The following is a 13875-nucleotide window of genomic DNA, read 5'->3' on the forward strand; positions in this document are numbered from 1 at the left end:
TAGGGAGTCATGATGTCACAGAGTCGGAGAAGAGAAACACAGATATTAAAATTGGAAAACTGAAACGAACCTATTAAATTGGTATTCATCATGTCAACATGACTCAAGACTTTTCAAGATGGTTAAACAAATAGGGAAATAGATGACTAGATAGATACATAAATATATGTAAATAGATACATAGATTGATGCATAAATAGATACATGGATAAATACATAATAGCTCAGCATAGGCATAAGCACATTTATGTGTAATGCACAAAATCAGAAGCAATGGCTTTCCTATAGAAATGAGCACACCTACTGCAGGGATGTTAATTTAAAGTCACAAAGTCTCTGAGTGGTTTGTCACATAGCTGACTAAGGCACATTATACAATTAATATTTAGACACAGTATTTTGATTAGCTTCTAAATTACCTTGCAGATGGAAAATATTTGTATGATAAACAGCTAAATTTCTTTGAAGGACACAAAGATACTACTTTTACAAGCTAGAGAGAAATAGAATACATTTTTTAAAACATTACAGACAAGAGATTACCTTCTTCGCAGCCTACTTTAGGATCCCATTCTCCATTTACACAGATGGAGTGTGTGTGTTCTGATTTTCCTTGACATTGGTAACTTTTGTTGGTGTTATGGTCATATTCAATCATATGTGCTGTTTTTCTCCCAGGTTGAAATAATTTTGACCCTTTACACTTCTTAAGTTCATCTGTTGCTATAAAATGAAAACATTCTCTTGAAAAGACTAATTCTAAAGAACCAAATAGCTAATAACAAAAAATAGCTATGGAATCAATAAAGTAATGGTGTTAGAATTTATGCCTACAAATTCCACCAGCCAAGTTATTGCTGATCAAATTGCATGAGATGAAAAATTATACATGAGCCTGAGTCCTGCGTTCAGTTTTTGAAATTTCAGAGAAAATACCCATCCTAAAGATTTCTGTCTTTTTGACTGGAACTTTTTAATGATCTACATAGCGAATATCATCACATGAATAAATGTGGTTCCAAACTTGAAATCTGTGCAAATGTTCATGTAATTTGCTTGTTGACCTTAAGTATCTCTGCATTATTTTTAATTCACAATCTTAAAACAATAAAATAAAAACAATTATCTGTGGACAAAGCATACCAAGTTGCTAATTTATATATATTTTTCAAGAAATGTAACGAAACATAATAAGAAAACTACATCCAAGGTGTTTTGTATAGAATCTTAACTTTTAAACAAATCTTTTACTGACCACCAAAAATGAACAAATACCTGGAATAGGAAAATGAGTACTTAAAGTTACAACCTATCTTGTATATACACTTAAGAGTGTTTGAGCCACTATGTTATGTATCAGATCATTCTATAATCCAACATAAAGCCATGATAATGATTTTTTTCTAGCTCCAGGATAAGTTAAATATGGACTAAAAAAGCTTTATATATATATACCTATTTCATAAATTCAACGCAGGTGGAGGTTCCTTTTGAATTTGACAAAATATCAGTATAAGCCTTTGGCAGTATATGTCAATGATTTGTTAATGTAAAGGTTCAGTGTAATGAATAAAATAAGGAAAAGTCAAGTAGGTAGTCAAAGAAATGTGATGATTTCAAAATGAAACTCTGAAGAAATAAAATAAGGAGCTGAATTCAAAATATTAGAGGATTCAGATTTAGCCCTGTTTTTAAGATTTGTTCACAGTGTTGAGGGACACAAAACCAGTAGTATTCTTCAAGAAATGGTGGCCAAAGGAAGATGTATACTCCAAAGGAGAAGTGGTGGCTGTGGGCCTCATCCTGTGATGGATTGGATTCTGGAAGGAAAGCAGACTTATGTTTTTAGAAGAAAATACACATAGTAGGAAAAATGACAAGCTAGACTAGACAGAGTTACAAAATAAACCTTGAGAGAAGAAAACTGGAATAAGGTCTATTATAGCAAAGGGGGACTATATTAAACTGAATACAGGTAGAGGATTAACCTTTGCAAGGAAAACTCTGAGGTCAGAAGAGTAATAACTGAAGCAAACATTTTGGCATGAGGTAGAATGAAAAGTTAAATGAGGTGAGGTCATTTGAGGAGATAGAAGAGGACAAAGATGAGGTTTGGTCTTAAAGAACTGGCAATACATAGGACAGGAATGTGATCATAAAAATGGGATTAATAAGCAAAAAAAAGTTGCTATTTAACTAAATAAACTCCTACTGAATGTCTCCGATCTGTCAGCAGGTCTTTTGAGTGTGGGTCTTTCAACCTGCTGTCAGCGAAGAAAACAGCTATCAGTCCCTGCCCTCACTCAGGGCCTGAGCCTAAGCCCTACCTTCTTCTTGGAATAATTAATGACTAGAAATATAATGAGCTAATAGACCTGGACATTCAGAGCTCTCTTTGAATGCAGAGCCAGGGAAAACACCAGGAAAGAGTCTATTCCAAGAGAAAAATGAAGGAAAGCAGCTAAGATTAAGTCTCCTGGTCGGTCATCCAAAGGTCAGGACGAGTCTCTTATAGGGAAATGTGTCAGGGTAGGTTCCTGTCCCCACCCAAAGTGCCTCCCATGACAGCAACCTACTAACAGGGAGGGCTTGAGCCCACCCTCCCCAGCACAGTAACTTCTCTTTGCAGAATTTGAAACAGACTGAGAAATTATCATTGTTAGAAGCTTTGGGAGAGGCAAGATTCCTACAGAAATGTATCAAATGGGTATTGTCCTCAACTATAATTCCTGTTTTCAAATGTTCTGAAAGAAATAGTATCATATAAGAGAAAAAATGGCATTTCTACAATGATAGTTGTATTTTCCTGGTAACTAGTACTCACGTTTTAATCACATGAGTATCTACCAGGAAGATTTAGCTTCACACTTGTCAAGATAAACAATGTTAATATCAGGACAGAAAGATGCATAAAATTCTATTCCTAGTTTATATTTTTCCTCTTTAGACACATATTGAACTATAAAAATCAAATGTTTGGGATCATTATAATTTAAGATCTGACATTTTCAAGATAACTCTAAATTTCAACAGTATGGCTGCAAACACGAAAGGTCCATTTGGATGGGTATTCTGACCAATGCACTGAGGAGGCTGGGTCCACTCTCCACTAATACACGTGATAAATCTGGGTCCAATCATTGTAAATGCTTCTTTGCAACTGAACTCTACTGAGTCGCCGTGGTGATAGGGAGGGGCAGAAGGCTTGACATCACCGTGATCAAGGTCGGGTATATCTCCACAGGTACGCTCCTCCTCTGAAAATGCACAAAAATATGCTTGTCTTTAAAATACTATTTAAATGTGTATATAAATACAAATAAAAGTAATGATTTACCTTTAAATATTACTATTTTTAATACATTACCAATACACACAGGTAAAGTTGTCCATTCTCCATCAACACACTGAATTTTATGAGAACCCTTCATCAGAAATCTGGGGTTGCAAGCATATTCCACGACCTCATTGTGTGCATATTCTTCTTTGTGTGTTTCTTTCCCTTTCCCATTGGGAAGTTGAGGAGGTGGAGCACACGATTTTACTTTCCCTACTGTAGAAATATTGTGTAAATTATGGTTACATTATCTGTCTTATAACTGAAAAATCCAGCTAATGCAGAAATTTATTTTGCTAAATTATCTTTTATTTATTATATAATTTATTTTAGCATTCTTAAACAATGAAAAAAGAATATTGGTTACACCAAACTCATGTTTACTAATTCTGTTACTCATCTTGAACTAGCATATTGAAGTCTATGTATGCTCAGAAAGCATGTTCATTATCTAGACATGCTAAATAAATATGCAAACCAGTTATTCAACCTGGATATATAAATTAAAGCAATACTTTTATTCCACAGAAGCACTGTATGAAAACTTTTTGTAAAAAATATCATTTGAGAGAAGCATTTGAACAGGTTATCTTTGATTCATATGATTTGATACATGTGACTGAATTGACTTTAAGTTACTTGAACACTCTTTAGACATACTTGAGGATAATCACTAGAGTAATGCCCACAGTGTATAAACTATCCAATATTAATGGTGGAATTGCAGGAAAAAGGAAAACTAACAAGAAATCCTGCCAGTGTCAGGTTCCTCATGCATTTCTGTGGATTCTCCACCACATATTTCAAGAAGCACCTGGAGGTTAATTTCTTAAAGAAGGAAAACTGAGGTATCTACCACCCAGCACATGTCCTTGGTGGGTATGCTGTTGCTAAGTCACTTCAGATGTGTCCGACTCTGTGCAACCCCGTAGGCAGCAGCCCAACAGGCTTCTCTGTCCCCAGGATATCCAGGCAAGAATACTGGAGTGGGTTGCCATTCCCTTCTCCACCTTGGTGGGTATATCTCTGCCTTAATGCATTAGATTATTGATGCACTGGAAGAGGACAGAAAATTAAGAGAGAGAAATAAAAAGGTTGATATCTGAAATCCCAACTCTTGCTCCAAGAACTGTCAGATAAATATTTACCTTTACACCTTGGAAGTTTAGGGGACCATCCAAAGTGGTAGCACTGAACTGAATCTGCTCCAACCATAATACGGCCTTGACTGCAGGAGAATTTCATCACATCTCCAACTTTAAATGTTTCCTTCTTGGGATAAGCATCTAAGTATGTATCCATTTCGGGAATACTGCATTCTCTTTCTATCGAAAGATAAATAATTGAGTAAGAATATTCAACCATTGTAAAATAAATATTATTTGTGTCACATAAAATGAGGTGCTGGATACTGCATACACAGAGGACACATTAATGCACATTAATGCTCTTCCTTGAGAAACATTACATGTTAGGTTTTATACACCCTCTGCACTCATCTGGGTTTTTGGGGAAATATTAAGATATTGAGCAGCAACATATATGTCCTGATAATTTATTTGTAAAGTCAATTTGTTAATACTGGATCTGATTTTATCACTGACATTTACAAAATATAATGCTACATTTTTGGTCTCAAAATGTATAAATATTCTCTCAGAATAAAAAAAAAGACAATTTTAAAATTGAATACAAATGGAAAAAATGGTATTTAAAAAATATAACTGGAAAACTAAAACACACAAGAGAGACATTTCTCTTGTATTTGAGTTACAGCTACCTTAAAAATCACTTAATTTTATGCACAAGTGTAGAAATCAACCTAAAACATGAAACAAAATGAGTAACATGTTCAAGGTCTCATAGGCATATTCTAGGTGTCTTGATTGTGTATATGACAACACAAACGTCTAATCTGATTGTACTTATAAATGAGCTGAACTATTAATATATGTTTAATTATTCTGATTCATTTTAAAAATGCGTAAACTTATCATTGAAAATGTGTAAAATCTATGAAATTTGTGACATTGCAGTGTGTGGATTAGTCGCTCAGTTGTGTCTGACCCTTTGTGACTTCATGGAGTATAGTTGGCCAGGCTCCTCTGTCCATGCAATTCTCCAGGCAAGAATACTGGAGGGAGGAATTCATTCCCTTCTCTAGGGGATCTTCCCAACTCAGAGATCACACCCACGTCTCCCGCATTGCAGGAAGATTCTTTACCATCTGAGCCACGAGGGATTGCTACATATTATAAAAAATTGCATTATTCTTATTTGGAAACTTCTTATTGCTAAATCATTTATAAACTTCAAAATAGAAATTTAAGAATTAGAATCTCACCAAAAAGAAGGATCATACTATCTAAAATTCTTCAAACATTATCATAAAACTATATATAAGCTAAACTAGTTTTAAAAGTAATGCCCCTCCCCAAAAAATCAATAACTTTGTTTCTGCTTTTGTTTTAATGTTGAGTTGTGTAGCTTAGATGAGAGGTTACTCTTGATGCGAACCATTGGGATTCCTTTCCTAAAGTTCTATTCCAAACTTCCACATAGCAATACTTCTAATGGAATGTGACTTTGTTTACATATTTTGTGCTTATATTATGTAAAATTCCTATTTTATCATACTGTGCTAAATACTGCTTTAACAACAACAAAAAGATCTTGCCATTAGGCTGTTTTCCAACTGCTGTCTTCACATAGAGTGACTGTAAGAAAGACATGATCATCTTAAAATCCTTTCCCTTTACTTAGAATTGTCAGTAGCTCAGTCATGTCCATCTCTTTGTGATCCCCTGGACTGCAGCTCACCAAAATTCCATGGAATTCTTCAGGCAAAAATATTGCAGTTGGTTGTCATTCCCTTCTCTAAGGGATCTTCCCGACCCAAGGATCCAATCCAGGTCTCCCGCAATACAGGTGGATATTTTACCGTCAGTTCAGTTCAGTTCAGTCGCTCAGTCGTGTCCGACTCTTTGGGTGGCTCAGAAATTTTGAAAGTGAAGGTGTAGTATCTCAGGCATGTCTGACTCTTTTTGACCCATGGTCTATAGCCCACCAGACTCCTCTGTCTGTGGAATTCTTCAGGCAAGAATACTGCAGTGGGATGCCATTCCCTTCTCCAAGAGATCTTCCTGATTCAGGGATTGAACCCAAATCTCCTGCATCGCAGGCTGATTCTTTACCATCTGATCTTTTTAAAATAAGCCAATTTCTTTGCTGCCTTGGCTGTTGCAAAGGCATGTGTCTCTGCTGACGAATGGTTTCCAGACTTTCTTTGCATAGACGTCTTCCTACATAAACTTGACCCGCAGTCCCTCCTATTTTCTAAGCACTTGGATTCTTTTGTTCTTAGAATACACTTATTGGAAAAATATAATAGAAATATTTTTACTTTCTGGTTCATTATTTGCCTTAATTCATCTTTTTTTTTTTTTTTTCATGCTGGCATGAAAGCTCTTGAAAGGCATACCACCGTCCCCCACTGTATTCTTCACAGTTACTCTTAGCCAACTTCTGGCACGTATTAGGTGCTTGCTGACAGCCTGAAAGTCAAATTACCTGGGCTCTGGACACTGTTGAACAAGCCTGGCCCATTTCTCTAACAAGCTCACCCTGTGTGTCTATCTTAAATCTCTATCCTGAACCTCTTGTTCTCTGCCACAACCAAGCCTTTTCAAAGAGTTATGTCCACATGCTGTATTGCATTTCTTACTAATAATTTATTTAACAGGTTCTAAGTAGGTTTTTCCCTGTCTACTCCATCTGAAACTGTCTCTCCCACAATTATTGTTGGCTTCCATGTAGCCAAATCCACCACATTTTTAGTCTTTTAACCTGGCTTATTAACTGAATTTGAAGTATTCATTAGTGTAACTATTCTAGTGTAATTAGTTTACAATTTCATTGACTAAACTGTATGGCAGGCATTATGACAAGAAGTTTATATGAATAATTTATTTTAATAACTAAAAGATCTTTTGAAATATTAGAACATTTGTAAATATTAAATCATTTTGCAGATTCAGGGGAGTGAACAAAACTTCAAATAGGTTGTTGCCCTTCGATTCATACTTAGCAAATGGTGGAATTGGATATAGAACCATTTCAGGCTGATTCCATAGGCATTACTATTACTCAATTTATTATCCCTTGGTCTTAAATCATTTTCTTCTGCCCAATCTATGCAACATTCATTCTGACATTTTTTCCCCCTAAATTTTCTGGGTCCTTGTTCTTTTCTGTATACTTTGCAATCTATTCTTTTTCTGTCAGACACCTCAGTGTTGGAAGCTACAGGACTCAGTCTTGAGCTCTCTTCTATTTTCATTCTACATTCTTTTCTAATCTGATGTCATCATTTAGACAGTGATAATCTCATGTGTATATCTCCTGGTTAAACCTATGCATTCAACACTGCAGTTGACGTATCCAATGTTTATGGTCCACAATGGCCCAACCACAAGTATTCAGGTCAAAGTTGTGATGCTCTTGCGAGAGTGTTCTTTCTTCTGCCAGTACCACATACAAAGTCATTTCCATTTGCTTGTTTGCTTATGAGAAAATGGAATTCAAAACATGAGTCCCTTCATCTTTTGCTCTTTTTTAGCAACGTTACCTGCACTTATTACCAGGAAGATATATCCCAAATCTATCCTCTGTTCTGCATCACTTCAGCCAAGAATTTATCTAATCCCCACACTTTTTCACCCCACATGGTTTCTTGAATCTTCTCTTGTCCATCATAACTACAGTATACAGAAAAATCCACAAACAGCCTTCAAAAATCCAAATAAAATTATATCATTCCTTTTCTTAAAATTCCCTATGCCTTTTCATGAATCATAAAATCAATCAATGTCAATATGCCTTGAAATAACCCAGATCATCTTTCCTTTGCCTCATATCAGATTCAGCTCATAAAATCCTTTCTCATTGAGTAGAATCGGCCCACCTTGATATTTTCCAAATATTACTTTGCTACCAAAGTTTACACATAACTCTTCCCTTGACTTGGGACACTCAACATCCACTCAGCTTACCAGAGACTGAAGCCTGTTTCCAACCCTGGAAAAAACACATCTGATTGGCAGAATAAAAGAGATCCATGTCATTGTCCTCATAACTTGTCAAAGTCAGAAAATAAAAAGCACCTGTCAAAACCTGCAGACTTAACATTCAAGGTAGGAGGTATAAACAGAAACTCAGGAGCAAAATACTTGAACAGGTTGCAAGACACTGTCATTTTGGTATTGAGTGAATCATTGGACTTTAAAGCTTCCCCTCCTTCCAGTTTACATTAAAGTAGAAGGGAACATCATTCCTTAAAGGTGACACTAGATCAGTGTAATTTGGTAAAAATAAAACACTCTGACAATTACTGTTAAATTATGTTTATCTTGAAGGAAAGAATATCTGGAAAAGAGCACTTACCATAACATGCAGCTTTATCAGACCAGCCGTCTTGACCACATACTATGGAGCCTGTGGTGTGTCCATCTCGGTTCTCATACCCATCAAGACATTCGTAGTCCAACGTGTCATTCAGCCTGAACCACGTGCCATCACTTTTGGCTCTGGCCTTCTCAAATACTGGCCTGTCACAGGATTCTAAGGGATAATGGGATTGCGATTTTATTTCTAATATTATTTAGTGAGCAATTTGATTGAGTTTCATCTCAAGGGAAAAGGGCTTCACCAGTTAGTATGTGCTAATCATAAAAACTCGATGGACATGAGTTTGAGTGAACTCCGGGAGTTGGTGATGGACAGGGAGGCCTGACATGCTGTGATTCATGGGGTCGCAAAGAGTCAGACACGACTGAGCGACTGAACTGAACTGAACTGAATCATAAAAAATAAGCCAAGAATACCAGTGATATATCACTGTCCTGAAATAATTATTCAAAGTGAAAAAAAAGGGTATTTCTATGCAACATTTTTCTCAACACTTAATGTTTCTGAATTATTTATTTTATGAACATGTTCCTCAGTTGCTATACTTATGCATTTTTTCCAAATCTAGTATTAAAATAAGCCATTACAGAAGTATTATACTACTTTCATAACAGCATTTTTTGAATTAATATGCCAAATTTATTATCAGTTGTGACATATTTGCCAGAGAAAACTTAATTGAAAAAAAAGTAATTTTCAAAAGGCAAGTTAATTTTTATCTATTTTTCTAATATAAATGTATTTATTTTAATTGGAGGCTAATTACTTTACAATATTGTATTGGTTTTGCATACATCGTCATGAATCTGCCACGGGTGTACATGTATTCCCCATCCTGAAGCACACCCTCTCTAGCATTTATTGCTTGTAGACTTTTGGATAGCAGCCATTCTGACTATCAGAGAAATGTAAATCAAAACCACAATGAGATACCATTTCACGCCAGTCAGAATGGCTGCTATCCAAAAGTCTACAAGCAATAAATGCTAGAGAGGGTGTGCTTCAGGATGGGAAATATGTGTACACCCGTGGCAGATTCATGACGATGTATGCAAAACCAATACAATATTTGTTGGAGAAGACTCTTGAGAGTCCCTTGTACTGCAAGGAGATCCAACCAGTCCGTTCTAAGGGAGATCGATCCTGGGTGTTCATTGAAAGCACTGATGTTAAAGCTGAAACTCCAATACTTTGGCCACTTCATGAGACGAGTTGACTCACTGGAAAAGAGTCTGATGCTGGGAAAGGTTGGGGGCAGGAGGAGAAGGGGACAACAGAGAATGAGATGGCTGGATGGCATCACCAACTCTGTGGACATGAGTTTGAGTGAACTCCGGGAGTTGGTGATGGACAGGGAGGCCTGGCGTGCTGTGATTCATGGGGTCGCGGAGAGTCGGACACGACTGAGCGACTGAACTGAACTGATTATCAGTGATGTTGAGCATCTTTTCATGTGTTTGTTAGCCATCTGTATATCTTCTTTGAAGAAATGTCTGTTTTAGTTCTTTGACCCATTTTTTGATTGGTTTGTCTATTTTTCTGGAATTGAGCTTCAGGAGTTGCTTGTATATTTTAGAGATTAATTGTCAGTTGTTTCATATATATATATTTCTCCATCTATTAGTGTCTTTGATTTCTTTCACCAGTGTTTTATAGTTTTCCATATATAGGTCTTTTGTTTCTTTAGTTAGATATATTCCTAAGTATTTTATTCTTTTCATTGTAATGGTGAATGAAATTATTAATTTCTCTTTCTAATTTCTCACTATTAGTGTATAAGAATGCAAGGGATTTCTGTGTGTTGATTTTATATCCTGCAACTTTACTATATTCATTGATTAGCTCTAGTAATTTTCTGGTGGAGTCTTTAGGTTTTCTATGTAGAGGATCAAGTCATCTGCAAACAGTGAGAGTTTTACTTCTTCTTTTCCAATTTGGATTCCTTTTATGTCTTTTTCTGCTCTGATTGCTGTGGTCAAAACTTCCAAAATTATGTTGAATAGTAGTGGTGAGAGTGGGCACCCTTGTCTTGTTCCTGACTTTAGGGGTAATGCTTTAAATTTTTCACCATTGAGGATAATGTTTGCTGTGGGTTTGTCATATATAGCTTTTATTATGTTGAGGTATGTTCCTTCTATTCCTGCTTTCTGGAAAGTTTTTATCATAAATGGATGTTGAATTTTGTCAAAGGCTTTCTCGGCATCTCTTGAGATAATCGTATGGTTTTTATTTTTCAATGTGTTAATGTGGTGTGTTACATTGATCGATTTGCGGATATTGAAGAATCCTTGCACCCCTGGGATAAAGCCCACTTGGTCATGATGTGTGATCTTTTTTAATGTGCTGTTGGATTCTGTTTGCTAGAATTTTGTTAATGATTTTTGTATCTATGTTCATCAGTGATATTGGCATGTAGTTTTCTTTTTTTGTCACATCTTTGTCAGGTTTTGGTATTAGGGTAATGATGGCCTCATAGAATGAGTTTAGCAGTCTATCTTCCTCTGCAATTTTCTGAAAGAGTTTGAGTAGGATAGGTGTTAGCTCTTCTCTAAATTTTTGATAGAATTCAGCTGTGAAGCTTTCTGGACCTGGGCTTTTGTTTGCTGGAAGATTTCTGATTACAGTTTCAATTTCTGTGTTTGTGATAGGTCTGTTAAGGTTTTCTATTTCTTCCTGGTTCAGTTTTGGAAAGTTGTACTTTTCTAAGAAATTGTCCATTTCTTCCAAGTTGTCCATTTTATTGGCATATAATTGCTGATAGTAGTCTCTTATGATCCTTCGTATTTCTGTGTTGTCTGTTGTGATCTCTTCATCTTCATTTCTAATTTTATTGATTTGATATTTCTCCCTTTGTTTCTTGATGAATCTGGCTACTGGTTTGTCAATTTTATTTATCCTCTCAGAGAACCAGCTTTTGGCTTTGTTGATTTTTGCTATGGTCTCTTTTGTTTCTTTTGCATTTTTTCTGCCCTAATTTTTAAGATTTCTTTCCTTCTACTAACCCTGGGGTTCTTCATTCTTCCTTTTCTAGTTGCTTTAGATGTATAGTTAGGTTGTTTATTTGACTTTTTTCTTGTTTCTTGAGGTATGCCTGTCTTGCTATGAACCTTCCCCTTAGCACTGCTTTTACAGTGTCCCACAGGTTTTGGGTTGTTGTGTTTTCATTTTCATTCATTTCTATGCATATTTTGGTTTCTTTTTTGACGTTTTCTGTGACTTGTTGGTTATTCAGCAGCGTGTTGTTCAGTCTCCATATGTTAGAAATTTTTATATTTTTTCTCCTGTAATTGAGATCTAATCTTACTATAGTGTGGTCAGAAAAGATGTTTGGCATGATTTCAATTTTTTTGAGTTTACCAAGGCTAGATTTATGGCCCAGGATGTGATCTATCCTGGAGAAGGTTCCATATACGCTTGAGAAAAAGGTGAAATTCATTGTTTTGGGGTGAAATGTCCTATAGATATCAATTAGGTCTAAATGATCTATTATATCATTTAAAGTTTGTGTTTCCTTGCTAATTTTCTGTTTATTTGATCTATCCATAGTTGTGAGTGGGGTATTAATGTCTCACACTATTATTGCATTATTGTTAATTTCCCCTTTCATACTTGTTAGCATTTGTCTTACATATTGCGGTGCTCCTATGTTGGGTGCATATATATTTATAATTGTTATATCTTCTTCTTGGATTGATCCTTTGATGATTATGTAGTGTCCTTTGTCTCTTTTCAGAGCCTTTGTTTTAAAGTCTATTTTATCTGATATGAGTATCGCTACTCCTGCTTTCTTTTGGTCTCTATTTGTGTGAAATATCTTTTTCCAGCCCTTCGCTTTCAGTCTGTATGTGTCCCTCGTTTCGAGGGGGGTCTCTTGCAGACAACATGTATAGGGGTCTTGTTTTTGTATCCATTCAGTCAGTCTTTGTCTTTTGGTTGGGGCATTCAACCCATTTACATTTAAGGTAATTATTGATAAGTATGATCCCATTGCCATTTACTGTATTGTTTCCTGTTCTAGTTTCTACACTCTTTCTGTGACTTGTCTAGAGAAGGTCCTTTATCATTTGTTGGAGAGCTGGTTTGGTGATGCTGAATTCTCTCAGCTTTTGCTTGTCTGTAAAGCTTTTCATTTCTCCTTCATATTTGAATGAGATCCTTGCTGGATACAGTCATCTGGGCTGTAGGTTATTATCTTTCATCACTTTAAGTATATCCTGCCATTCCCTTCTGGCCTGAAGAGTTTCTACTGAAAGATCAGCTGTTATCCTTATGGGGATCCCCTTGTGTGTTATCTATTGTTTTTCCCTTGCTGATTTTAATATTTGTTCTTTGTGTTTGATCTTGTTAATTTGATTAATATGTGTCTTGGGGTGTTTCACCTTGGGTTTATCCTGTTTGGGACTTTCTGGGTTTCTTGGACTTGGGTGATTATTTCCTTCCCCATTTTAGGGAAGTTTTCAACTATTATCCCCTCAAGTATTTTCTCATGGTCTTTCTTTTTGTCTTCTTTCTCTGGGATTCCTATGATTCGAATGTTGGAGTGTTTAACATTGTCCCAGAGCTCTCGGAGGTTGTCCTCATTTCTTTCAATTAGTTTTTCCTTTTTCCTCTCTGTTTATTTATTTCTACCATTCTATCTTCTACCTCACTTATGCTATTTTCTGCCTCTGTTGTTCTACTGTTGATTCCCTCCAGAGTGTTTTTGGTCTCATTTATTGCATTATTCATCATATATTGAATCTTTTTTATTTCTACCAGGTCCTTGTTAAACCTTTCTTGCATCTTCTTGATCCTTGTCTCCAGGATATTTATCTGTAACTCCATTTTGTTTTCCAGATTTTGGATCATTTTCACTATCATTGTTCAGAATTCTGTGTCAGGTAGATTCCCTGTCTCTTCCTCTTTGTTTGCATTGGTGGGCATCTATCCTGTTCCTTTACCTGTTGGGTATTCCTCTGCCTCTTCATCGTGTTTGTGTTGCTGTGTTTGGGGTGGCCTTTCCATCTTCTTGCAGTCTGTGGAGTTCCCCTTATTGTGGAGTTTCCTCGCTCTGGGTGGAGTTGGAAGGGTTG

At 36.0% G+C, this 13875-nt stretch overlaps 1 protein-coding gene across 2 annotated transcripts in view; it reads right to left on the reverse strand.

Moving 5' to 3' along the window:
* Window positions 1-13875, reverse strand: part of CFH (complement factor H) — a 146662-nt gene that overhangs the window by 45194 nt on the left and 87593 nt on the right. For both annotated transcript variants that reach the window (XM_055419936.2, XM_055419935.2), the window contains exons 11-15: window positions 8780-8956; window positions 4486-4662; window positions 3368-3553; window positions 3078-3257; window positions 544-723 (exon numbers count right to left, since the gene is read on the reverse strand). In XM_055419936.2, the coding sequence (XP_055275911.1) occupies window positions 544-723; window positions 3078-3257; window positions 3368-3553; window positions 4486-4662; window positions 8780-8956 (900 nt within the window). The remainder of the gene's footprint in view (window positions 1-543; window positions 724-3077; window positions 3258-3367; window positions 3554-4485; window positions 4663-8779; window positions 8957-13875) is intronic.

This window comes from Moschus berezovskii, chromosome 17 (assembly GCF_049115385.1).
Source record: "Moschus berezovskii isolate FMDL1 chromosome 17, NW_MosBer_1.0, whole genome shotgun sequence".
NCBI lineage: Eukaryota > Metazoa > Chordata > Mammalia > Artiodactyla > Moschidae > Moschus > Moschus berezovskii.